Below are 26,166 nucleotides of genomic sequence, written 5' to 3'. Positions count from 1 at the left end.
ATGAAAAAGTACATTTTTTTCCCATTTAAATACACAAAGGTACACCACTTCACGGGATAGGTTGAGTTAAAGCTCATTGGTATCTCAATGGCTCTGGTGATGCTATTTGGTCACTCAGGGTCAAGACATATCACTGCCGTCACTGTACAGATGGACAGAAAAAGCTCTTCGCAAGATTCTACCACTTCAGGGAACATTCCATGCATAGAAGAGACTGGTAGGGGAGCTATAACTTAGGCATAATCACTTTCTGTTCAAAGTTTTACAAACAACACAACAAGAAACAGCAAACAAATCCAAGCATCGCTTCATGCTCAGATTTCTTATTTTGTCTCTATATCTTATATTTGACATTACAGTATCATTTTGTCTAATAAATAAATAATTTTGTTTAATAAATAAATGACAATAAATTTACTCCCTGTAAACCTGAAAGCTCACTTGTAGCCTATAAGCTATCCTCTGTAGTGAAATTCCATCCTTTTTCAGCACTTTGTTGTTCTCTTAATTAGCTTATGCTCTCTCAGTTCTGTGTCATCTATTTCAAACAGGTTAATATCAACTTTTTTTCCCCCAAAGATTTCTATGTCTTGCAATAATCTGAGCCACCTCAAAAAGAAATAAACATACTTTCTCTGACTTCTATGCTTAAAACTTTCATCTCTATACAGAGATGGAGCACCACAGAGCATCCACGGGGGAACGGACTCACATGTTTGTGAACACAACTGTTAAACCATAAGCTTTTGAAGTGGCTCAATACAGAAGAGCACCGAGAACGGCCACAGGCACGTCTGGCACCACAGGGTTTTCTCTGATAAATTTCAAGTCCCTGCCCCAAATTAGAACTTCTTTAAGAGACAACACCCAAATAACTTCTTGTAAGTCTCCTTCCCTAAAGTGGCTGAGCCATGCTAGATGAACAGTCCCCTGAATTAAAAAAAAAAAAAAAAAAAAAAAAAAAACCAACAACAAAAAAAAGCACAGAAAACACCCCCCACCCCCACCCCCCCCAAAAAAAACCCCAAACCGCACCGTTCTGTGGTAGATAACAGTCATGGGAAGTTTTGGCCCAAACTATTCAAGTTTAGTACAGTTTTTTATAACTTAAAAAGGTTTTAAAATAAACAAGGTGATAGGCGTATTACCTGTACCACCTACACTAGATATGTCATTGATACTCCAAAGAACTTTCCGTAACAAGTCTTTCTTAAAAGTTTTTATCAGTTTCTAGTATTTTTAGTGCATGGAAACCAGACTTTATTTAAACTGTAAGCTTATAAAAAAACAGGAGTAAGATTCTAATTGAATGTTAAAATCCTATTAGCCTTTTAAAGTGCTAATACCCAGCTACTTTTATGGCTAGGACTTCCGTACTAGTTCAAGGCATTAAAAACTGTATTACTGGACTTTTTTTCCTTACAAAGGAAAATAGGATAAAAAGCATAAGCATAATCAACTTTCCAATATTTCCAGCAAATTGTACTACTGGGCTTTAACCAGATCTGATGAAATCTCATTTCTCCTAACAACTTTTTAATGAGTACTCAAGAAAAAGATAATCTAAGAATGATAGGAGGCTTCTATTTTGCTTTTTAATACAAACTGAGAACTCATTTTCCTTCTTGCTTGTATCAGAGGCACCCCCCCCAACTTATCTGCATCAACTGTAAAAACAAGATTTGAAGAGGCCACAGCTCTTTCCATTCCCCATTAGGAAGCTTAGGGCTTTACGCATTTGCTACATTATGGATGGAGACTAATCCTAAATGTAACTAATGTGTAACAAAAACAGCAATTTAAAACACACAATGGAGAAGAAAAATCCGGAATTTAAAAAAGACTTACTGTTTACATGAACATTAAGGAACTATCTTTTTTTTTTTCCGTCACCAACACTCAAGAGGCACACCAAAGGCACTGCAATCTTAGAGCTAATAGGGTCTGACAGCTGAGAACACAGCTCCATTAGACTAAGCCTTTAGTTAGTAACTTCTCCAAGTTATTTTAAAAAGAATTTTGATTTATTCTTCTCAGGTTTTATCACCCTTTCCAAGTAACATTAAAGGACTTGAAGTGCAAAAGGTTTGCAAATGGAATGGAAATGGTCTTGCACTGATAAGAGATAAGAGCTGGTAAAAGCTGGAAGTCTGTGCTTAAAGACAGATAACCAGTTGCACACGTGCTTAGTGCATGGTGAACATATCAAAACTGGCTGTTTTAAAACAGTAACACAGAATCAAGCTTTGTAAGCTAATTAAAGCCAAAGGCATTAAAAAAAAAAAAAAAAAGATTACCAAGTATAGTTTATATAGGACCAAGCTGAAGCAAAATAGCAGGGCAAGAGGTTCCACTGGTTCAATTAGCACCGTGTTAAGAACCACCTTCCTTGTTTTTATCCTTGCTCTAACTTGCTAATTTTGATGCCTCCCCCTGTTATTGTACTGCAGAATGCAAACAACTGATTCCTACCCACCCTCTCCTTACCCCTTGCCATGTTGTATGTCTCCACCATACATACACACATACCCACCCACCCACCCCCGCTTAAGAGAACCAGGCTCTTCTTCCTGGCTGAAGCATTGGTTTACCTACTCGGTTCCCCACACAGGCTGTTTCAAGATTGCATATTGGGGCATCCAGATGACCAAGAGTCTGATTACTCAGTTTTAACCTATTCCTCCTTAAAGAGGAATCTTCCCTGCTCCAGTGCTATCCCTGGCTATCTCAAACCCTGAAAACTTACTTGTCAGAACATACTGTCTTATGAAAGGGTTTTCCACGTGACTCTTCCAGCACTTATTCACAGCAGTATTTTATCAAAACATCTCTGCCTCAAAACAAAGCGATGCAAGAAATAGTTGCCAGCTCCCCAGAATAGTTCCATTTTTTGAACAGTCCCACAGATCTTTCTTTTAATAAATTCCCATAGCTGGGCCTGCAAAGGGGTTGCCAACTTTCAGGTGAGGAGGTACAACCATTTTCTGGGTTTTGGGTTTTTTTTGTTTGTTTGTTATTTTTGACATAGTCAGAACTCCTTCCCTAGTTGGTGGCAACCAACACTTTCTAAGGAAAATATCAAAGGTTATTCCTCAATTAGAGATAACCATTTTAGTTTCTCTCTCCTACAGAGAGAAACACAGTCCAAAACATAGAAAGCAAATACGCAGTCAGTGTGTTTAGTAGCATATTATTAAAAATATTATGACAGGAAAGCACCAAAATGGAAAGTGTTTTCCAACCTCTTAATGTTGAAGAGATTTTTATCTTAGAAATGCAAGGAGGAGAAAACTTCTCCTCTTTGCATTGGTTTCAGAAACAAACACTCAAGCTGCCTCTGAAGCCTTACTTGCTCATTTTCAATAAAGCACAAGAAAGCTGCTGGGAACACTTTTTTCCTAGCCTCAAGTGAAAGGGTAAGATACATTATGTCTTTAGAAAGGAAACACTTCTCCATGTCATTTTATTTTCCAGAGACTGTGTGAACAAGAACATATTTTAAAAACTGAATTCTGAGTAAGTGGTTCTCATTCTTAAAATTCCTACTGTTCTTCTGTCAACAAAATTTCACTAATTTCCTAATCATCTGAGAGCGCTTCTACTAAGATCATGGGAGTCAGGTTTGAAGTTTTTAAAAGTTAAAAATATCTGTATTTTCTTCTTCCCCTAGTATCACATATTTTCCAACCTTTCAGGCTGTCTTCATATATCAAAGATGCAGCACATTTTTACACCTTTCATATCACTTCAGGCTACCCAACAATCAGGCATACTCTGTTTTACTGTTTTGACATTGCTTCTAGGAACATAAACAGTTTGACTACAGTTTATAGCAATTCTCCAGGTCAAGGAAGCTATACTTGCAAAAGCTATCTTTTGGTTAAATTTAATTTAAACTACAGTTTTGCGGGCATAGGAATGTCACCACAGAAGTCCTGACGCTAAGTGGCATCCCCTGGCAGCAAAAGGTCCTGTTACTGACGTGGCCATGTCTGGAGGGTACGAGAGGGGAGTTCAGAAGTGAAAAAATCTCAAACAAATTTTCACCATGCACACAGGTTACTTACTGCTAACGTGCTGTCTCCAACGTTTGATGCAATGAGTCCCTCAATTGTGCCATATTCTGCATCTCTAGAATTGAGCCTCTCCATATGGTTTTTCTGTATTCTCCGGATGATCAGCACAGCTACTGCAGAAAAAACTATCAACACTATCACAGGAGCCAGTATAACAATGATTAGTGTTTCCATGCTGTAACCTGCAGCTTCTCCTTGAAAGGTTTGCCCTTGGAAAGGAGAAGGGAGGAAAAAAAAAAATCACAAAGGAAAAAAAAAAGAGAGAGAAAAAAAATTAATTTTCAAATTCCCAGAGAAAGTTTTTAAAACCAGTAGCACTGACACCAACATTTAACTTGGTAGGCACCTAGTCTGAAAGAGAGGCTGCAACACAGCCAGAGCTATGAATGTGCACTTATACAAAGGATGCTACCACAGCAGCTCCCTGCAGAGCTGTTAGAACAACCCCGTCCCTTCAGAACAAACCACACCTGTGACTGCACAATTCACTCACAGGCAGTAACTCAATCCTGACCCTGACCCCTATCATTCATCCAGCAATACAGATCATTCGACCTGTGGACATCAGATGTGTGCCAGTGGGCCCCAGAGTGGGAAACAAGGTAGAAAGGGCCTTACTGAGTTGATTAAGCCCTTACTTATGCTAGCACAGAAGCCACCTCATTCCCATCACATCAAATGAAAGCCAAACATTTTTTCTTTCTCAAAATTCACTATTTTTTAACCTCTCACCCTTAGAAGAAGGCAACTGTGCTGTGATATTCATGTTGCACAAGTATCCTTGGCAGCACTCAACAGCTTGGTCAGGAGATGGAGGTGTTTTGCATGTCATTTTCCCTTGTTCATAGACTTGGAAGCAGCCTTTCTGGTAAACCTTAGCACCATCATTAATGCTCAGGGAAGCAAAACATTGCTGGCCTTGGCAACGATCTCCATTCCCACAGGACATGCCTTCACACACACATTCGTAGTGGACCATATTTAGCTTCAGTTCATCATCTGTAAAAGGGGAGAGGTGAGGAAAAAACACCATCGTATTCTTAATAGCTTCAGTTATATAGAGATAATGAAATCATTAGACAATAAAACCTTCTGTTTAAGGGGAGAAATACTTGCAGCTAGTGCTGAAGAACCACCAAGTAGGAGCTAACAATACTAATTTAGCTGTTTCAGGAAGACAAAGATATGAGCTTGCACCATCAAAGAAATACCAGTGATATCTGCCCACTCCAGGTACTCAAATTCAAGAGTTCAGTGACATTTTACATCACCTCTCGCACAGACACTACTGCAGGTATACAACATGGGAGGATCATCTACACAGGGACACTCAGCAGATGAAAAAAAAACCTAACAAAGAGTGTAAATTTAAAACAGATTTGCTAAACCACATTATATTTCTATATGGAAATAGTTGTTCTCAAGCATTCCAGAAATTACTTTAACTAAATCATATTAAGGCCAATTAAATTTGCAGTGGACACAGCTACACAGGATTGAGCAGCTCTAACTAGCTTGCTTGAAAAGTAAATCTGGACCTACTCTCCCACGAAGACAAGCCTTTGAGGAGTACCTTGCAAGTCTGAGTAACCACGGAGATAAAAAGTAAAGCGAGAAGCCGCACACACTGTCAGCAGTACAACACTTCCCTTCTAACTCCAGAAGCTTCAGCTAAATAAAAGGAATAACTTTTAAGAGAATGTATAGAGTAGGAAACTAAACTTCTAAGTATCCTCAGCAAAGTGCCTGGAGATCCCTAGCTGGGATCTGTGTGGAACCGCACACACTGCTGCTTTCAAGAATGGCACATGCCTTTGAACACACAGCACTGAGTCACTCTGGTCTCTGCAGGAGAGCACACCACTCTCAACTAGCTAACAGAGAACACTGGAAGCTCTTCAGTTTCCTGGAAAATACAGGTGCCTGTGGGAGTAAGCAGCCCTGTGCACTCCCAGATGCTGAGAAAAGAGGCACAGCTGTGAAGGACAGAACAAGTCACTGCTCTCTGTTACACACATCCCATGCATACACACACACATTTATGGCAACTTAACTCATATTTACATTGTCTTTGTCAGTTCTAACACACAAGAAAAATTTCCAGCCACAAATACAGTGGATGCTCCTAAAATAGGAGTGGAACATACCATGTGTTGGACTTTTTCAAGCCTATCATTAGAGTCTGCCTACTGGGAATATAACTCAGTTAGTTTTCCGCTTTGTTTTCCTCCCCTCCTCCCACAATGAACAAATACACAAATATAGTTTTCCATTTTTGAACGACTAACAAAAACTAAATTAGGGAAAGAATCCTGAAATCAGACAGCGTCTGCCACATTGATTTCAAGTACTGGTATACACAATCCGTCATACGCATACCAAGTAATAACTTTGCTAATTTTGTGGAACATAAAAAAAAAAAAAGGAAAAAAATGTAAGCCAAACATTCCTATAATCAAAGTTCTGTTCCTTCTCCTCCCACAACAGCAGCAGTAAAACACAACCGGTATTGTAACACACAAGCCCTTAATCTTGGTTCGTCTGGCTGGAACTGCCGAAGGCATTCAGAGCCAGAGACCTAGAAGGGACTTCCTCCCAACGCGTAGCCACGACCTGCCTAAAAGATCCATACCTTCGGTAAGGACAGCCTTCCCCAGAACAGCCCTTCAGCAGCAAGCATTTCAGTACCTTTCAGTGAGAGAGATACTTCTGTTGTCATTGACAAACACAGGCCTGTGAGAACAGAGCTGAGGAGGCTTGCAGGCTGCAGTAACAGCCATTTCAGCTATTAAGTAACAGCAGAAATAGCTGCTATATGGAGTAGGACAACTAACCTACCATCTGAGCGCCATATCAAGTCCCCAAGGGAAATTCCTCTGGCTTGCAGCCTGATCCAGCCTAATACTTCCCTCTTCTCTTGACTCAAGGACCCTTCAAGACTGAGCAAACCTCACAGAAGCCAGAAGAGCAGTTCTGGCAGAAAACCACCCCCCCTCATGTGCCACCTCTTGGAGGAGCTCTGCAGTCCCAGAACGGGCCAGGAAGCAACTGCGCAGCCTCAGGGCAGTCAATCAGCCCATGCAGAGCAAACCTGACATCCCTTACAAGTGATGAACTAAGGCATTGCAACTCCAAACACGCTACCTGTCTTTTGAAAAGATTGCTCTAGCCTGAAGGCAGCACGAACAATCTAACATGACACACAGGCTGTGGATCCATTTAATAGAGCATGAAGAGAGACATGAGAACTGCTGCAGATCCTGGTGTGTCCACGGACCAATACAGATCAATTCTGTGCTGTAAAAATTGAAACATTTCTGGTGACGAACTCCTGGGTTGGAAACAGAGACACTCTCCTTCATGACTGTTACTATTCCTTATACCCAAACTGCTCCTTTCTTTTCTTAGTTGGTTTTCCAACTCCATGGTATATTACCACGTACCAGCCAGCCCTTCCCTCACTAATGCTCCTGCAGTGCCACACTCACTTTGCTTTACCCAAACAGGGAGGCTTATTCAGGCTGCAGAACCAGCCAAAGCCCTGACCACGTCCTCCCATTCCTGCCTCTGCAGGCCACCAGCTAAGACGGAGCTGCAGGTCAGAAGCCTGAGAGCAGGCAGGCAGGGCGATGCTTCCGTGAACACGTACAAGCTAAACACTGTACGTACTATGCCCACAAAGCACTCTCCCCGTGTACAAAGCCAGCTATGAAGCGCTGGATATTCTAACCGTGTTTCCCCAAAGAGAAACCAGCTGCACTTGCAAAGCACGGTTTTGTCGGCATATGGTGAATCCACAGTAGAGGCAGAGCTGGACTGCGTGGTACTTCTCCACAGCTCTCATGAGCATGGCTGTGTGACCAGAAAACACCACAGGCCAGCTGCAATCAAGAGGTTATGGCTGAAGCAGATCAACTCCCCCAGGCACAGACGCTCAGAGGTAAGTACCTACTCAACAACAGCTCCAGGCGTGGAAGGCTGTCGGGCCAACTACGTATGTAGCTGTCAGACAATGCACGCGGGCAAGAAGCCAAGCTTAAAAATACTTCCATTACCTAAACACATTCACTGCATATATTTTTGTTTCATAATACAGAGACTCATTGCTGCACTTCTGGCCCATATATATTGTACACACACACAAAAAACTGACTTGCCACACAAAGATACAGAGATTTGCATTAACTGCTCAGTAACTAGTTTACTAGTTCACTATTATTAAAGTGTCAAAATTGAAGCTCCTGTATTTTGTTTGCTTATTCACTTTGTGAAAGTCAACAATTACAAGTGCTGACTCTAATTATCTAGGTATTTCAACAGAACAAGAACAAAGACACTCCACATTTTAATCAGTAAACTGGAAGGTCCAGTGTTTAACCCTCTCGGTGACTGCCCAGGACACGTTATGCTGCGTGCAGTGCTCGTGTGCAGGCACACAGCCCCAGTTGTCCCAGCCTGAATCCAGAGGACAGTGAACTGCAAGTCTCTGAGAACGTGGGTTAATGATGGAAATGCACAGATGCAAGGAAACAAAGACAAGTTATTTACTTCTATGGGAAGTTTATTTCACACAACCAGTTACCAATCCAGACATTTTTATTTCATATTTTATATCCAATTCCTGGACTGTAAACATTGTTTACTTTCTGGAAAAATATCAAATTTCTTCTGTCCAGGGAGAAATACACTACATATGTTTCTGGTAACACATCTTAATTTTGAGGTGATTTCACATTTAGAAGAGTGATTCATTTTCCATCGAAACAGCTAGTACAATAGGCACTTGGCCAGCTTTTCTTATTGGCACTACAGCAACACAGTTTCTTCAACTACCTTTGACATGAAAAAATGCTTATGTTAACTACGTGACTTGGTTGGCAAATATAGAACTGAAGTAACTTTAAAAAGCATAAAAAAGTAAAAACATATACTGTAAGAGTCTCAATTTTCTTTCTAAAAAACCCAGTCTCTAATTATATTACATGTACCTTTTAAAGAAGGGCTTTAACAAGATCAAATCATTTCCTTCCAGCAATGCACCACCACTGCATACCCTCCCTTTCAAAATTTCATAGAATATCTCAAGTTGGAAGGGACCCATAAGGATCTGAGTCCAACACCCTGTTCCTCGCAGGACTAAGTTCCACCTTGCAGATAAGGACTAGTACATCTACCACACAGATAATGTATACATTTAGTGCATGCATGTGAGCGACTGTTCAGAGGGATAACCTGCATGACACCACAAGACCTCTTAGCATGTGGCTGGAAAAAAAAAGCCAGGTGGCCAAGGATGGACAGAGGCAAACAAGCCTTAAACAAACTAGTCTTTCGCTCACCAAGATATGACTTTATAACGACATAAGTTTAAGAGGAACAATTCCATCCAATTGATTCCTCTTTACCCAAGAGCGAGGCGCAGCAAAGAAGTGACACCTTCCATCATAAGCAAGCAGGCAGAGAAGATCCGTCCGGGAGCTCTCCTCCGTCCCAGCCCACAGCTGTGCAGCAGGAAGGCGCCGTGCCTCCGTGGCCACATACTGAACATGCACAGACACTGCAGTCATCGGCTAACCTCGGGCACGCGCGGCCGAACCCAGCCCTCACAGCCACCGGGATCTGGCTTACCAACCCGAGACCACTTGGAGCCGTACTACGGTTGTTATCCCCTTTGTAGGCTTGCTGCTAGGCTTTGAGCGGGACCACCTGCTGAGTGGGATCGCTCTTTTCGCATGGAAAACCTTGAAATCAAACCGGAAAGGTTACAAATCACAGGCAAAGCTTATTCCAGAGCTGCTGAAATCTCTAGTAGGATGAAAGGGACTTCACGCTCAAAGGCCGAAATACTTAAAAGCAGCAATATTCTTTTTCTTTTTAAATGACTAGGACTGGGGGAAGACGTGAGATCTGCTAGGGCTTCATATCATAATGAATTGAAGGAAAGCAGAACTGGAAAAATTAAAATCTCTTTAGACTCCATTTAATTGTACGTTAGACAGCTCTTTTTTGGTGGGTAGCTTCCCTTTATGATTCTTAGTCATTTCAGCAAAACACAAAATAATAAGCTTGTAGAGATGACTACTCCATTCAGAGTTTTCTCTTTCTCAATGCATACAGTAACAAGCATTATACAACAGCCATAATGATAATCACAGAATCATTTAGGTTGGAAAAGACCCTTAACATCGAGTCCAACCGTAAACCTAACACCGCCAAGTCTATCACTAAACCATGTCCCTAAGTGCCACATGTACATGTCTTTTAAATACCTGCAGGGATGGTGATTCAATCACTTCCCTGGGCAGCCCATAATAATTTATTTTATATAGGATTTATTAATTTAACAAAAGCCTTTGAATTTTCCAGCACTAAGAAACAGCCGTTTAGCCTTATTATTGCTCTCCATGTTACAAAAAACCCTAAACCAGAAAAAGCACAAGTGCTATGGACACCGACAGTTAGAAAAGCTCCAAGACGGGGCAGAGGTGCCCAGCTCCGCAGAGGAGCAGCCTCCCCCAGCCCAGCTACTGGAGAGGTCATTAGGCTGTTCCCAGAGCCAGCTTCCCACAGGCCAGACAGTAGTTTCTGGAGTTTCAGTAGCTCCCAAACGCTTCCTGGCCATGGTGTGACATGAGACCCTTTCCAGCCTGCCCAGTTCTCACACCCAGGCGAGAGCCTGCATTTGGCAGAGAAGCCGTGGCAGCCAGAGCAGAACGTGGCCCAGACACCTTCCCACAGTCACTAGAGAGGGCAGAAGCATCGGCAGCATTTCATGCACCGTGCTCCTAACGTTGCCATCGGGATCAGGAAGTGGCATTTGTGCACGGTCGCTAGTAAGTGAAAAACCTCACACTCTTAAGTATAGGTATTACATTATTTAGAAAGGGCTCTGCTTTAGACAGGGTTTAGCTTCTTGGGAAATGAAGAAAAGCCTCTTTTCCCACTTTACAGGACTAATAAAGAAGTAACACAGAAGTAAGCGCTGCAATAAAGTTTCAGAATAAAAGGATTTTCTGGACGCTCAGGTAGGGAAGAGACATGTTTCTACACTTAGAATTCTACACAGTGTTTGATTTTGGGGGTGTTGGGTTGTGGGGGTTTTTGTGGTTTTGGTTTGGTTTGTTTTTTTTTTTTAAATCACGTTTAATCTCATTTTCTGAAGCTTAGTGGCAATGCAGAAATAGTCAGTCTGCCCCTGAATGCTACCCAAAAATACGCCCAGCCATTTTCCACTCATTTAAAAAAAAAAAACAACAAACCAAACAAACAAAACAAACCCAAAAACACACCACCACACCAAACCTGGTCCAAATCCCAGTGAAGGAAATGGACTGATCTATGATAAAACACACAAGGAGGGGGGAATCAGAAAGTTTGCAACTTTTTGTTGCTATTGTTATTATTTTGTGCAAAGGGAAGACAAAATAACTGTTCTTCCCCAAAACATCAACTTTTTAAAAAAGTCAGAAAAAGCACAAGGGAAAGCATGCTGGTCGGGGTCCACCAGACCCATCTCCATGGCCTGTTAAGCAGGCAGCAGAGGATCAATTTCCATTCCCTTCATGGATCTCCAAAGGCATGCTCTCCCTTGAAAAACACTCCAAACACAGGTCTGCACTTCTGGGTTTACCACCTTAGCCCTAGCATAGGCTGCTGGCTCATAAGCACTGAGCGGCACTTAGACGGTCAAGGAACAAAGTGGCGACTTCTCCCATTATTACTACATCTAATTGGTGAGGAAGCCAAAACCTAGATCCTAGATGAAGAGACATATGTGAAAATTTGCCGAGGGGTCCACTAGGACTTCCTGCCTCCCCAAACACTCCTCTACAACCAGCTTAGAAGTAGGAAACTATTTCCAAAGGAAACAGAACAGCGTTACTACTAGCAAACATGAAAAAGGGGAAGAGCAGTATTGTTTACACGAGTTAAGCAAGTAATTGCTCACGGAAAAAGAAAACTCACCGTAGGAAGTACAAGAGGAGGAGAAGGGAAGGAATAATGCAAGAAAAGCAAAGCAAGATTGTTACGTCTTTCTACAAAGTCTTTCACAGCTCTGTCACCATGGGAAAGAAATGTGGGCCCAAACACAGAGCTCTTTAAAAAGCATTATTGGATGAGCTCTCCCACAGCACAGCAGCTCCACACTGTGAACAGGAAACTCTGTTCTTCATAGTTGTCCAGCTGGCACAGGCAGGTGGACAGCAAGAACACAACATCTGCACATCTCTGCTCACATGCTCCCGGCCCCCCCACAAACTCTGTCCAAAGCCCATTCCCGCAGTGTATCTGGTCCAGCTCTGCCTTTGCTCCCAGATGAGGCACGATCCTGTACCTCCAGTCAGTATCACAGACAGCCAGGAAAAGAAAGAAAATGTCTTGGCACAGATTTAGTCACTCTTCTCTTGCTGATCACTTACTGGCATCTTTTCAACAAAAAGATCACGTTTAAGCCCTAGAACCTACTTTTCTTTTTGTAAGCTGAGTCAGGTCAAATAACTAAGATTTGAACACCTGCAGGACAGCTTTGGAAGGGTAGGGTGGGTTGCTGCTCTATAGGTTGCGCTACACAAGCGGCGCAAGTGTCTGATTCCATACATTGTGTGAGAGAAATTAACCAGAACTTCAGACTTTAACATGCACCTTTCCCATGTGTTTCTCTTCATCTACTGTTCTTCATGTTAAGGATGTGAGGTGGTTTAACTAAGATTTTTAAAATAAGCAGCTCTGAAAGCTGAAAAAACATTTGAGAAGCAGATAGCTGCACTTCAAGAGTAATAAGAAGGTACAGTGTGATAACTGCTTCCAAACCTTATTTGAAGATAATATTGTATCAATAACACTAGCCATTTAATGTATTTCCACAAACATTCCTGCAGCGTTCCTCCCTTTTTAAATTTTGTCTCAATTTCCTGTTCATCAACATGACTGAAGTCAACCACTAGACCTCTGTGCATTTTCAATCTTCACCTTACACCACCTATTCTAACATTCCATTTCATATACTCTGCCTATTATTTGCACCAACATTTGAAAATAAATGCATTTCAGCAGAGTAGTTCAGAAAGAGATTTCACAAGGTAAGTACAAAAGAGCATAGATATGCTATAACAAACACTAGATACACCTCAAGTCACTTAAAATTTAAAATTGAGATAACCAAGTTACTTGCAGAAAACCTTTATTCAATATTTTTAAAGGCTGTCTGCAAAGTAGCAAGTACGCATCTTTCAGGAGGTCATCTCCCAAAACATCCAGAAGACCTTGAAATGATCCATTCCTGCCTCTCCATGGCAGTGGAAATACCCTTCTCCCATTTTGCTGAGGCAAATCTTAAACGCACCGCATGTCATAAAAAAAAAACTTTATGTGCACACAACTGCGTAAACAATTTATTAAAAAGTCCCTTTCCATATCCAAAGACCCTACTGGAGCAATCATGGAAAAGTTATCAAACACCATACTAAATACTCCAAAGAGCCTTCCCAGAGAAAAAACTTCGCTTATAAGAATGTAAGCCACATAACTGCACCTCAGCCCATGGGCTAAAAAGACCTACTCATTCCATAGTTCAGTAACTTGCCATTCAAATAAGGTTTCCCACTTGCCTTCCCAGGCCCTGGCAAGACCTATGCCAATCGCACATGCTATAAATTTTATACATAAACGGGCAACAAATATCCTTTGAAGCAACTTGAAATGGAAGAGCAAACATCTCATTCCTCTGAGGAATTTGCCCATGCTGTCAGCTTGAAGTGAGCAGGGTGCTGTGGAGCGTTGCCAGGCGGCTCCAGCAGCTGAACCCAGCTCCTCCGGCAGCAGACAGCTACTGCGCCACCCCGCACATCACTCACCTTGCCAACTCGGGGAGGGAAACACCATCATGATCAGCACAGGAAGGATCATAACTCCATCTACCATTGTAGAGCTGCAGAAAGAGAAGAGACATGTGAGCTGTGTACACTTTCACTGTTGTCTTAAAATGTAACCACCCCAAAATCAGTGTTTAGCAAAGTCTTTCATCATTTCCTTATACAAAACACAGAACAACCAAGGTTTACTGGCCTCCTTTTTACTATGTCTTGTTTCCTAAGTCATTTCCTTCATTTATAAAATTCATAATTTACTGCAATTTCTTAAATCTGATTTCTTTGTCATAGAAACATCACGTGCACTACAGTGCACGTATAGAAGCATGCTACTAGGAAAACATGAACCCTTTCAGTACTAAGCAGGCATGTAAAATAGAAGATACATTTTTTCAACCAGGTATTAAAGAGTTAAATTATTGTGAACTGAAAAGAAGTTCTGTAAAACTGTGTATTATTTGGGCTTTGAGGAGAAACAGAAAATATCTCAGCCAGAAAACTCTGAAGAACTTTCTTTAACCAGCAGAAACCATTGCCAGATGGCAAGAAAAAGAGCAAGATGTATTTAAGGAAGACACCATTCTCAGAAGAGTAATTTCCCAGTTCAAGCCGCTTTTCCAAGGGTTTTCCTTTCAATGGCCCAGCTTTGTGTCCCTACTGTTGAAGGCAGGTAACTACATCTTGGGTGAAAGCTCAGGCTATTTCCTGCTTATCAGCAGAAGCACATGCTCCTTCTAAAACAGTAAATAAAGGAGTGAACTCTCTTGTGTATTTCAAATCTTTTCCAGGACACTTGGTCTTTACAAAAAAAAATAAAAGCTCCACTTCTTACTGTGAAATAAGAATTATTTAACAGGCTTCCAAAAGGAAACCTTCTTGCAGTTTCTTAAACTCTGCATTTAAATGATCACCTTTACCAAGGAATAGAGATTAACTACAATCAATCGTCATTGGGATTTAGCCCAACAAGCAGGGCTGGATAACTTGGAAGGGCTCGTCTGTCCTGTGCTACCTGGTTCCTACAGAGACTCTCTGGCCTAATGACATGCCATAAAATCTCAGTCAAAGCAGTGGCAAATAGTATGTGCAAAACAAAGTTACTCTCCTTGACCAAGGCACTGAGTCATTACCATTCTTCTTACATGTAAGTGTTTGTCTTCATTTTTCAGATTTAATTCTAGTGAAGCAGATGAAACTTGAAAATAAAATTGATATTGCCATTTTTTTTTCAGATATCTTCTGTTGCTGCCTTTTCAAATCGTTAGCAGGTTGCTTAAGTGCTTGGTGACGAAAGCCAAGCCATTTACTTCTATATTTATTTCCTGACATGGATTTGTTTTGCAGAATATGAGAAACATTTCAGTAATTGCTTCATTATCAGTCAAAACGATCAAAGATTTCTGAACTCAAGTATTCAGAGTTTTTGTCCTTACAAAAAGGATCAGGCAGCGCTCACCACTTCACCTCCAGGAGTGAAACTCTCACTTTCAAACATCCATTCACCAAGTAACTTTGCGTTCCTCGTTCTTGATACACATCAATGCATTCTTAATACGTGCCAATATTTAATCTTCAACAATTATGCTGGAAACGCGATGAAATGAAGTTATACATAGCATGACCATTGAGCAATCCAACATAGGAAGTTTAAAGCAGAAGAAAGCTATCCCAGGGAACGATTTGTTGCTTAATGCTCCGGATCAGCTCAAAGGGTTCCATTGCTCCAAAGCAGGGGCAGCTGCAGGACACGAGAGCGACACCGTCCTCCTCAGCCAGCCAGCCACCATGCACGCTTCCTTTGGCTGAAGAGCTTACACCAGCATTTTCCTCGGCATTACACCCGGATAACTCTCTGCAAGTCTAGACAGAGGTGGCTCATGAGACATGCCCTCTTTCTTTCAACACATCAATGGTTCAAAGAGCAGAGGCAGAAAACTTTGATTTTAATGATGCCGGCCCACAGCCGCAGCAGAGCTGGGTGAGCCAGCCACCCTGGAGGCTGCGGGGCGGAGGGGGGAGCCCGGCAGGGACAGGCAGCCGGTCCGCCCAGAGCCCTTCAGACAGCGGGGACACCGACCGCAAGGAGAAAGGGCTTTACAAGAGATGAAAAATGAATTTAACAACACAGAGCAGGTTGAGACATTAAACAGTAGCATGCTGCTGACACGCAGAGTGGTTGCCGGGTTTTCTACAGATCTGTAATTCACCGTTCCATCCTCCCTGCCCAATTAAAAAGTGACAAGGGTTGTTTTCTGCTGGTGGGGAGCCATCACACCGCCTCCAACACCACAGGTCAGGTCAGGTCAGAGACCCACACACGCCACAGCCTCCCTGCAAGTCCCCCCACCCTTGGCCATGTCAGACCCTCCTCCTGTCAAACCTGGCTGAAGCAGGGAGAGCAGGAGAGGAACCTGCAATGAGTTCAGCTCAGTTCTGCCAGGAAAGGAGGTTGAACACAAGAAACATGGGCTGGCTAGAGTAGAAGAAGGAAGCAGACAGCAGTATGGAAACCAGGAAAACTCCACAAGTTGCACATATTCATTTGTTTTCTTTTCAAACAGTTTATTTCAATTCCCTAAAAAAAAAAAAAAAATTAGTATATATATGCACACAACCCCCTACCCTGTACTTCTCAGAGTGAGGAGGAGGAGGGAAATCCAAACTGCACCCCCTGAAAAGGCAAACAACCTCGCATGGGAGCTGTCCCACAGTGACTACTTCCCATCTCGAGAAGGGGAGTTAACACACTCAAGCTCCTCATCCTCTGATTCCACATGCCCACGTGTCCCCAGCCCATGTCTGCACTTCAGGTCAAAGCCAGCACGTGTTGAGACAGACAGCAGTTCATCAACAAGTATGAGGGTTTTTACCAGTCCTCGCCAAAGGGATCAAATAAGGAAAAAAGCCATGAAACCACAGTAACAGTCATTCTTGATCCCTCATCCAAAATACCAGTCAGAGTTCCTCTTCAACAAAGTCCAAGGATGACTTCACTAACGCACCTGAAATTACACCAATTTTTTTCTGTTAAATGCATTTAAGCGCCTAACACAAAGAAGGCTGGCATCCTTCCCCTGCTTCACCGCTGCAGGAGAGGTGCACACACCAAGTGAAGCCACCCGCGGTGACTCAGTGGGCAAGCGTCGGCAGGGACGGGCAGCAGCTGGGTCAGAGACTGCTTGGGCCCGGATCCTGGTCCTGCAGGTCAGGGATGGTTTGCCCAGGGCCTATAGAAAGGCCTGCTGAATGACCTGCATTCAGCCCTGCATTAGCAAGCAACCATTTGTGCAAGCCTCTTTGGTATGGTTACATTTATGAATAGACTTTTCCTATTATTAAATGCAAACAATATCAGACTATTAACAGACTTCATGCGTTTCACAGCACGCATGATCCTCTCAAAGAAAAAAGCCAAATACTAAGAATTTAAACCCTGTTTCTATGGAACTTTGCTCCCGTAGACGTTCATTTTCCCAAAAGCCTCAAAGAATATTTTGTCTGCTTTCTCTAAGAAGTGCTGTGCATACTTACAACAGCCTATAAAAAAACCCACCCTGCGTGTACTTATTGTCAATTAAAATCCTGTGCTGTGTATGTGTAGACTCGGTACAGCTCTAGGGCTTTTGGCAAGCTACCTGCAGAGCCCTCAGCACAGCACGGCATGGCACAGCCCAGTTACACCACCTCAAACTGGGTCTGCTGGGGTTGGGAGACTGTAGGAGGGAAGGAGTTGGGAGGGAGCCTCTGATCTTTGCAAAATACTGGTTTTTCCTTAAAAATGATTTGAGAGCAAGTGTATGCACTCCAAAAATTAAAAATTACAAATAAAACTCTTCACTATATTAAAACCATGTCAAGTCCTTAATCCCTGCTCTAAGAGAAGAGAATATTTCAGGTGGGATCAGGCAAGGTCTGCTCTCAGCCCACTCCATTACCCAGCACCAGCCAACTGAAACCACTGAAATCCTGCCAGAGCCTTGGAAGAGGTGTCACAAACCCTTGCTGGTTGCCGTTTTGCTCAGGGTATGCTGTCTCTGTTGCACGCCTGTTAAATCAGCAGTTAAAAATAAGCCTGGCGAGCACACCGCTTGCAAGGCAGCTGTGGGACGTGTGGCCAGGAAGCCCCTCTCCAGGGGTCCCACCAGGCATCAGCCCCACTCAGAGCCACCGCAGGTGCTAGGGTGGGGATGGAGCCATGCCGTCCTGCAGCTCCAAAATGGTGCTCTGGTTTTTTAGTCACCAGCATTCCCACAGTACTCTTTTAAGTGAAGGCACAAAACCCACACACAACACTGCAGCCAGGCTTTTGCTTTAGTTCACTTTCAGGTTATCCCAGTTGCAAACTGCAGACACAGCAGGGGACGAGTTTAAAAGTCCTGTTTCCATTGCTTAAAAAAAATTTACTTTTTAAAGCAATTAATAATACACTTACGTAAGAACAAAAATCTGGTTCTAGTGACAGCAGCAAGCACATCTTCCACTTACTTTTTAAGAAAGAAAGAAAACGTAAGTTTTAATGTAAAGAACAAAACATTCTTTAATAAAACTCCATAGCAAGTTGCTATGGATCTAGAGATACACAAGATATCCTTTTACTACCTGGTGTTTGAATTCACAAGAACTTTTTCCAAAGGGGAGGATTGCAATTTAATCCAGATAAAAGAGGAACTAGAAAGCAACCAGCAAATAATGCACAAAATTTATTGTCTTTTCTAGACATGTCAATCTTTACTATTACTTGACTGCAATTCTTCAAGGTGTCCTACAGGAGAGCTATGACAGCTGCAGTAGCCACTAGAGGGCATTCAAAACTGAGAGCTGGGTTTTAAGCACTCCATGCCATGCTTCATACACACCCATGCTGGGCACTGCATAGCAGAGCTGGAGACACCATACAGTGCCTTTGAACTTCATTCATGCACACTGAAAAGAAGATCATTTGGTTTTAACTTTTTCCTACAAAAGCATGTAATTAGAAAACCTGAGACTTGCTGTAGGTCACAATGGAAAAGTCTCTTTTAAAGTGGCAGCTAACAGATTTGTAAACGAATCTGTTGTGAAGTACAGATGACAAAGTGAACCTAGCTCCAGAGCAGGCCACTACCTAGTCTGAAGCGAGCTTTGGATTCCAAAGAAGGAATCAATTAAACTGTTTTCAGAAGCCTAAATGAACAATAATAAGCATATCATATGGCAGATACAATACTTGGTTAGGACACACAACTTAACATACAGATGCACAACTAATTGTTTTAGAGAAAATAATTGATAGAATTCTTATAGTTTGTATTCATAAAATCTCAACACTTTATAGAATCTACCCTGAAAACCCCAATACCTTTTCCGCTTCAACAGCAAATAAATTGCTTTCTCTTTTCCTAATAAGAACACTACTTGTCTCCTGTCAAATCATTCCTCTATGGCCTGACAGCACCATGGGGATGAGGGAGAGCTCGGATCCATAGCTGGGACTGTTGAGATCACTGCTGCAACAAGCCGGAGGGGAGAGAACGAGGAGTTAAGACAACATGAAACACCACACCAGCACCAGCACAGGCTGTTGGGAAACTGCATTTAGTCTCCAATGCCACCACCCTCATAGAGAGCAAAGACTGCGCCAGACAAAGAGCAAGTCCAATTAGTGAAGAAATTTAAGATTACATTTCATCTCAATACGACACAGACATGGGAACACGAACCATTAGAGGAGTTCAGACTTTTCTGATGAGATCAGAAGCACCCACACTATCACTGACAGTCCTGGTGGCAATCCGCCAAGAGCCCAAGGGCTGTACATATTTTGCATGTACCTCATCAGATTTGTATCAAAAGAAAACATCCATAATACTGGATTGTAATTCTACCATCCACAATAGCCACACACAAGCTAAATTCATCAACAGCTGTGCCTTTAGAAGGAAAGATGTGCATTTAAAAGCAGTAATTCACAGCTTGCTTTTTTTTTTTTTTTTTTAATTGAAACTCACACAAACTAACTAACAACCTCAGAACAGCACACACAAAAGCATTCCCAATGTCAGAGAATGGCAACCTTGGGTATTCCTTTCTCAAAGTCTAAACTTTGTTGCCAGAATTCAGCAAGATGGAAGCCAGCCACAAACTCCATTTGGCATCCACCTGCAATGCACACAGCACACATCAATACACTTCTGCTCAAGAAAATTTGCAAGAGATCGCCACCTCGAAAGGCTGAATGTCTCAGATTCAAATGACTGCAAAAACAGAGACAGTGAAGTGTGCAAGATACTGGTTCTCCTATACTACTCATATACAAAGCAAAATCACAACACTGCTGAACAAGAATAAAACCACCAGGAGGAAACCAACCTATACAATGTAAAATGTCATGAAAGTATTCCTTATGAGGTTAATAACTCTGAATATTCTCATGAAGAACTGCTCCCTAGGTTTTTAAAAGAAAAGGAAGAGGCAACAAAGCACAAGTGTCACTTATGGAAATAAAATCCTGTTCAGTCTCCCTCCTGGCATATGCAAGTAAGAATCCATTTATTGCCTATGCTGTCACCCAAAGGCTCCAGCTGACACACCAACTGCAGAAATGGCATAGCATGGGACAACAAATAAGCAACATTCAAAATATCAGGGTCAGGGGACAGACACATGACAACACGGGGGAACACAACCACTTATCCAAGAGAAAAGGAAAAAAATCTTACCTAGGCAAAGAAGTGAACCAGAAGCAGCACCAGCCCCTTCCTGAGTGGGATGGGGAAGGCACGAGTCACACACATACAGCCTTTCCTTTAATGGAGGGGAAGGCAGGGCTCTCTTGTGCCCAGAGCAGGGGTAATCCCCAGAGAACAAACAGAGCAGCTGAAGGCCCATGATGCACAAGGGGCACAGAAGGGACCAAAAATAATGCTTCCCCATGCAGGTCAGCTGGTGAGCAGGCGGACTCATGGCCTTGTATATGGGCAGCAGAACTTCTCTGTGTGGTTGAAGGAGACAGAAGACAGAAGTGGCTTGTTGTTAGAAAGCCCAGGTGTAAAAGTTTGGGTTGTGTGTAAGTATTGCATCAATACGGGCATCTTAGGCAACCCGACAGTGGATGGCTTGCTCAAATGATGAGTTAAGCACAGACATTTTTAAACTGATCCGAAAACCCCAATACATATTGCAACTTCCTGCTGCCTTTAAAGCTACATGCGTTTCTTTCCATATCATTTATTGCCTCGCAGTGTAAATAAATTCACCAGGAGGCAGCTATCAATAATTAACAGTGCACCATGGAACAGCTTTCCTCTGCAGAGCCTGCACACAGCAACATCCCTTAAAATGCTCATTCATTAAGTTACTGCGTATGGTTCACTGATCACGTCATCGCTGTGAGCACCTTTAAAGTTAGGTATGCAATTCCACATGTGCAAAGAACCAACTACACATAGTTTCATTTATATGGGCAAATTAACAGATATGAATTTGCAAGCAGTTTCATGAGACAGTCAAGTGAATAGTCAAGCATGCACTAACTTCATATTGCTATGTATGTGCCTGAGGCATCAAGTAGGTATCAGTTCAAGACACTGTTAGATATACATGAATTATTGTGGCTTCTCACATATTTCACATATAAACAAAGATGCTATTTTATTATACTACATACATTTTATTGCCACACAGGTATTATTACATAGCACACAGACAGTTCCTACCAGGGAGGAACACTGCATTCTGTAATTGCCATGAGAAAGGCTCCAGTGCACAGCTGCAACAAAGTTTCTTGGACATTGTCCCTATTAGAAACAATTCAGAGTTGTAGACAACCTTGGGTACCACTCACTTTGCCAAGGCCATTCCAAGAACCCAAAGTGGAGTCAATTTCCATTAACATCTGTTGACTTAATTTGTGCTGGGGCCTTGGGCATAAGAGGCAAGCAAAATACCCTTTCAAATCCTGCTACAAGACACAGTACTTTTTCCCCTAGAATTGTTCTCTCTCAGAATCCAGTATCTGCTGTCAGATCTCAGCACAGAACTTCCAATGAAGATATAAACTCCCTGTAATCTAAACAGAAAACCTGGATTTATCCACCAGCTGTGAATAAAACCCAAACACAAATATTTTCAACTGACAAGTTACCAGAAATTGCCTGTAAAAGCTGTTTCTGCATTCTTTCGGAAAAAGAAAATAACCACACAAACCCAAAATGCACACAGAAAACAGCTAGTTACTTTTAACTTGCTCAAAGTCTACCTCTTTGAGACTTGGCCTGCTTTCATCCAGCTAGCAATACTTTATTTACTGAAGATTTTATCTGTGCAGTGTGTGACGAAGGAGTTCAGGGAGGATCACACTTTCACAGCTTGCAGGCATTTCAAAATTGCCTATCAAACACTGTTTATATCACATCCTGGGTACATCTGTCTTGACAGGTGAGGAAAACAAGAAGAATGGGCAGAAACACTGAGCTTATTTCATATCTGCACAGAAAGGGCACATAGTCTGACACAGGATCAGAGTCAAGTTTTATTAGGGTACGGTTTCACAACCAGTTTGGACCAATCCAAGACACAGCAGTGCCAAAACTGGCTGTCCAACCATGTCCTCAGCTCACTGCCATCACTCTAAGCAGGCTCTCACCCCTCCTCTTGGCTGCGGTGATCGCAAGGCCATGGGGTAAGCCGGATTAGGCCACTGATCAGACCACACACTTTTTAGTCTTCACTGTGACTAAAAGTGCGAGGCTCAGCCCAGCGATGCAGTGTTGCCAGTGCTAGCATGGGACAGGTGGTGGGAAGACAGATGATCTCGGAGACAGGAATCCCTTCAATGGCAGAAAAACCTTAGGTTGATTTAAAAAAAACAAACAGCAACAACTACAACAAAATCACAGTGAAAACACACCTTCAATCCCTACAAGAGAATTAGCAAGACAGACAGCAGGGTCTTAACAATTGCCCTCTCTAGCTCTCCAAATAAAATATACTTTTTAAAGCAAAATCCTAACAATCTGCCAAGCAAAGAAATATTCTCATCAGAGCATTCCTCTAGGGTTTTTTGTTTTGTTTTTAGTCTAAAACAAAGCTCCCATTTTTATTACTTTCACTTGCCTTTCATCAAGCAATTGCCAGCTCCCCCTCCTGATACAGGCTTGGTTCAGCAAAGAGCCCTCCTGGCAGGCTGGTCCTTGCCACTTAAGAGAAACTGCTGGTATGTCCCCAGATAGTATTTTGCTCTTGAAAACCTAAACACCCCAGTCAACCTCCGGAAAGTTTCAGAAGGCGGCCTGCAAGACAGGATGACAGAAGATCTCTCTGCACTGCAATTTTACCAGATGGTCAAATACGTTATATCATCACATTGGACTGAAACCAGGTATCAAAACCGCTGCACCTATGTCAAGCCCTACAGAAGTTCAAGGTTGTGTCACAGTTTGTGTACACTACCGAGATACCGAATATCCCCACATGGCCCTGTCCTGCAGTTTGTTTTAACTCTTCCAGAGAACTGCATTACAATCTTAACAAAAAACTCAGATGGTTGAAGTTAGGGTCTAAATGAGATCAGTGACTATTAATCCAAGATCAGGATTTTGAAAGGCTTTTTATTAAATAGTTAAGTATTACATAGACTGCCTGTTAAAAATTTCTTGCAGAACACTTCAGCCAACACAAAACAAACATTTCTGAAAACAAATCTTTAGCTTCAGTCTCACCAACAATTTTTCCTCAAAAAAGTTTAATTTTTTTCTGGTTTTCCCCTCTTTATTTACACAAATTTTAAATACTCATTTCTTTGCCTTGGGTGGATTTTGTGGTTTGTTTTTTTGTTTTTTTTTTTTCTTTTAGCAGAAAAGCTAGGGTCTGATTATATGATGTGAACAGCATTTAAAGTCCATCTCTCCATTCTGGAAAGCCCTGCTGAAAGATAAAAATGTAGTCTAGTTCCTACAAATTTATTAATCAAGCAGTGTCTCACTACAGTCTAATTCTGTGTTTTCACACATGCAGGGACCTTAAGAGTTGCAAATGCTTTTTATTTTCAGCCTCTGATGTTATCAGGCCGGATTATTCGGAGCCAAACTCAGTAAATGAATTGAAGGAACTGCTGGAAGCTCCCTCACTGCCGCAGGACTCTCTGGGTGACCCCTTATCTGTGTCGGTATTTCACCACCAGTGACCCTCATCTGCACATCAATAATCCCAGCGGGATTTTGCCTGCCTGGGTAAATCTGAACCTCTACAATTATTTTCACAGTGTCATTACCACAGGAATACTCTGCTTGCGTCCCTTAGCCCAAGCATCCTAACCAGAATGCAACTTGTGGTATTTTGATAAAAATTAGCCAAAAAAAATTTTTTAATCCACTTCGTTGCATTGGCAGAATAATACAACTGCAGCATGACACAGCAAACGCACAGCCATTCGTTAAAATAAAGCCACCAAACCTGTAAAATAGAGGAGGACAGGAGAGCGCAATGTGCAGAGGAGCAGCACGCCGCACCGCTGTGGCACAGGGTGCAGGAGCAGCCCCGCCACGCGTGTCCCTGCTCCACGGCGAGGAGCGCGGAGGGCAGGAGGGACTCTGGAGAGCCGGCCTTCGCACCCCTGGCGCATTGCTCATGGATTACGCTGGGATTACAGCGGTGGTCTTCAGGAGTGAGGGGTTGCTACGAATAAGAAGTGTTAAGGGACACAAAAAAGTCAGGTATTCATTTTGCCACTTAAAGCTTAACCTCCCAAACGTCAGTGAGCCAAAGGAAGCCAAATACAAATTAATGAAATATTTTTAGAACAATCAGACTGAGAACAGAAGTTCCTAACACTCCATAGGCACGTGTCGCTGAACAGCCTTTCATCTCATCAGATTCTTCCATTAACTATTACTTTGGAGACCAAAAAGCTGAATACAATTAGCAATCCAGAAAAGAAGGAAACACCCTGCTGCACGAGAAAGTAGAATTCTTCAGCGACTATATTATACCACCACAGAATTTTAACATTATTTTTCCACAGTTTGGTCTTGCCTGTTTGGACAGGCCAGAGTCATATTATTCTGTTCTTAAATACAAAGTACAGACAAAACCAAGTTATATGGACCTGTTGGAGCAAGTCCAGAGGAGGGTCACAAAGATGATCAGAGGGCTGGAGCACCTTTCCTATGAAGACAGGCTGACAGAGTTGGGGTTGTTCAGCCTGGAGAAGAGAAGGCTCCAGGGAGACCCTATAGCAGCCTGCCAGTACCTAAAGGGGGCCTACAGGAAAGATGGAAAGAGACTTTTTACCATGGCCTGAAGTGACAGGACAAGGGGTAATGGCTTTGAACTGAAAGAGGGTAAGTTTAGATTGGGTGTAAGAAAGAAATTCTTGACTGTAAGGGTGGTGAGGCACTGGAACAGGTTGCCCAGAGAGGTTGTGGATGCCCCCTCCCTGGAAGTGTTCAAGGCCAGGTTGGATGGGGCTTTGAGCAACCTGGTCTAGTGGAAGATGTCCCTGGCAGAGAGGCTTGATCTAGGTGATCTTTAAGGTCCCTTCCAACCCAAACCATTCTATGATTCTATACTACAGGCATGGTGGTCCATGCTTCTTCCTTTCTTCTTCCACTGGCATTACGCAAATTGGACACTACCACACAGAAGCATACAGAACCTCATTAAATCTAGAAACATAACATCGGAAGGTGAGTCATCAGTACAAGATGAGTATAACTCAAAGCTGAGTTTAAAGAGCTAGTAAGGCAAAGAACAGTTGGGGGGTTTCTCCATCCCAGAACTCTCCAATTATATTTCTCACCCCTCCACCCCCAGCTACATTAACCTCAAAGTTACTTGTGCTGCTGTTCACACCACAGCTTTACCCTCTGTTCTCACCCTCCACCATGATCCTTTCCCCTTGCTCTGCTCCAAGTCCCTCAAAGCAACCTGCAAGCTGTCCTCCTTTCTCACCTGAGGCTTCATAAGGCTCTGCAACCTCCACCACAGGTCTATGTTCCACTCACGTCTTACCTGTGGCAACCTCACCTGCCGATACTAATCCAGCTAATATTTCAAACCTGTATGCTAAAACAGCTTGAGATCTTTCTTCCCAAATTACTCTGTCCTGACATTCCTTAGTTGCTGTTTTAGCTGTGTCTATCTTGATCTCACAGGCAAACATCTGTGTCCCTCCTGGTAATGGAACTACCCTTTCATAGTCACAACTGACATTCATCATTGCCATACGACATAACCCTCGTCTA

General features: G+C 42.5%; 1 protein-coding gene across 2 annotated transcripts in view; it reads right to left on the bottom strand.

The window, feature by feature from the left end:
* Nucleotides 1-26,166, bottom strand: part of ACVR1 (activin A receptor type 1) — a 70,673-nt gene that overhangs the window by 22,351 nt on the left and 22,156 nt on the right. Inside the window, exons 1-4 of one of the 2 annotated variants that reach the window (XM_069780595.1) lie at nucleotides 16,326-16,346; nucleotides 13,931-14,004; nucleotides 4,809-5,075; nucleotides 4,068-4,285 (exon numbers count right to left, since the gene is read on the bottom strand). In XM_069780595.1, the coding sequence (XP_069636696.1) occupies nucleotides 4,068-4,285; nucleotides 4,809-5,075; nucleotides 13,931-13,997 (552 nt within the window). In that variant the 5' untranslated portion in view covers nucleotides 13,998-14,004; nucleotides 16,326-16,346. Of the gene's footprint in view, nucleotides 1-4,067; nucleotides 4,286-4,808; nucleotides 5,076-13,930; nucleotides 14,005-16,325; nucleotides 16,347-26,166 lie in introns of those variants that run through there. The other variant, XM_069780594.1, reaches the window with a different exon arrangement.

This window comes from Haliaeetus albicilla, chromosome 4 (genome assembly GCF_947461875.1).
Source record: "Haliaeetus albicilla chromosome 4, bHalAlb1.1, whole genome shotgun sequence".
Lineage (NCBI taxonomy): Eukaryota > Metazoa > Chordata > Aves > Accipitriformes > Accipitridae > Haliaeetus > Haliaeetus albicilla.
The sequence above is the reverse complement of the archived record's forward strand: the minus strand, read 5'-3'. Positions and strand labels throughout refer to the sequence as shown.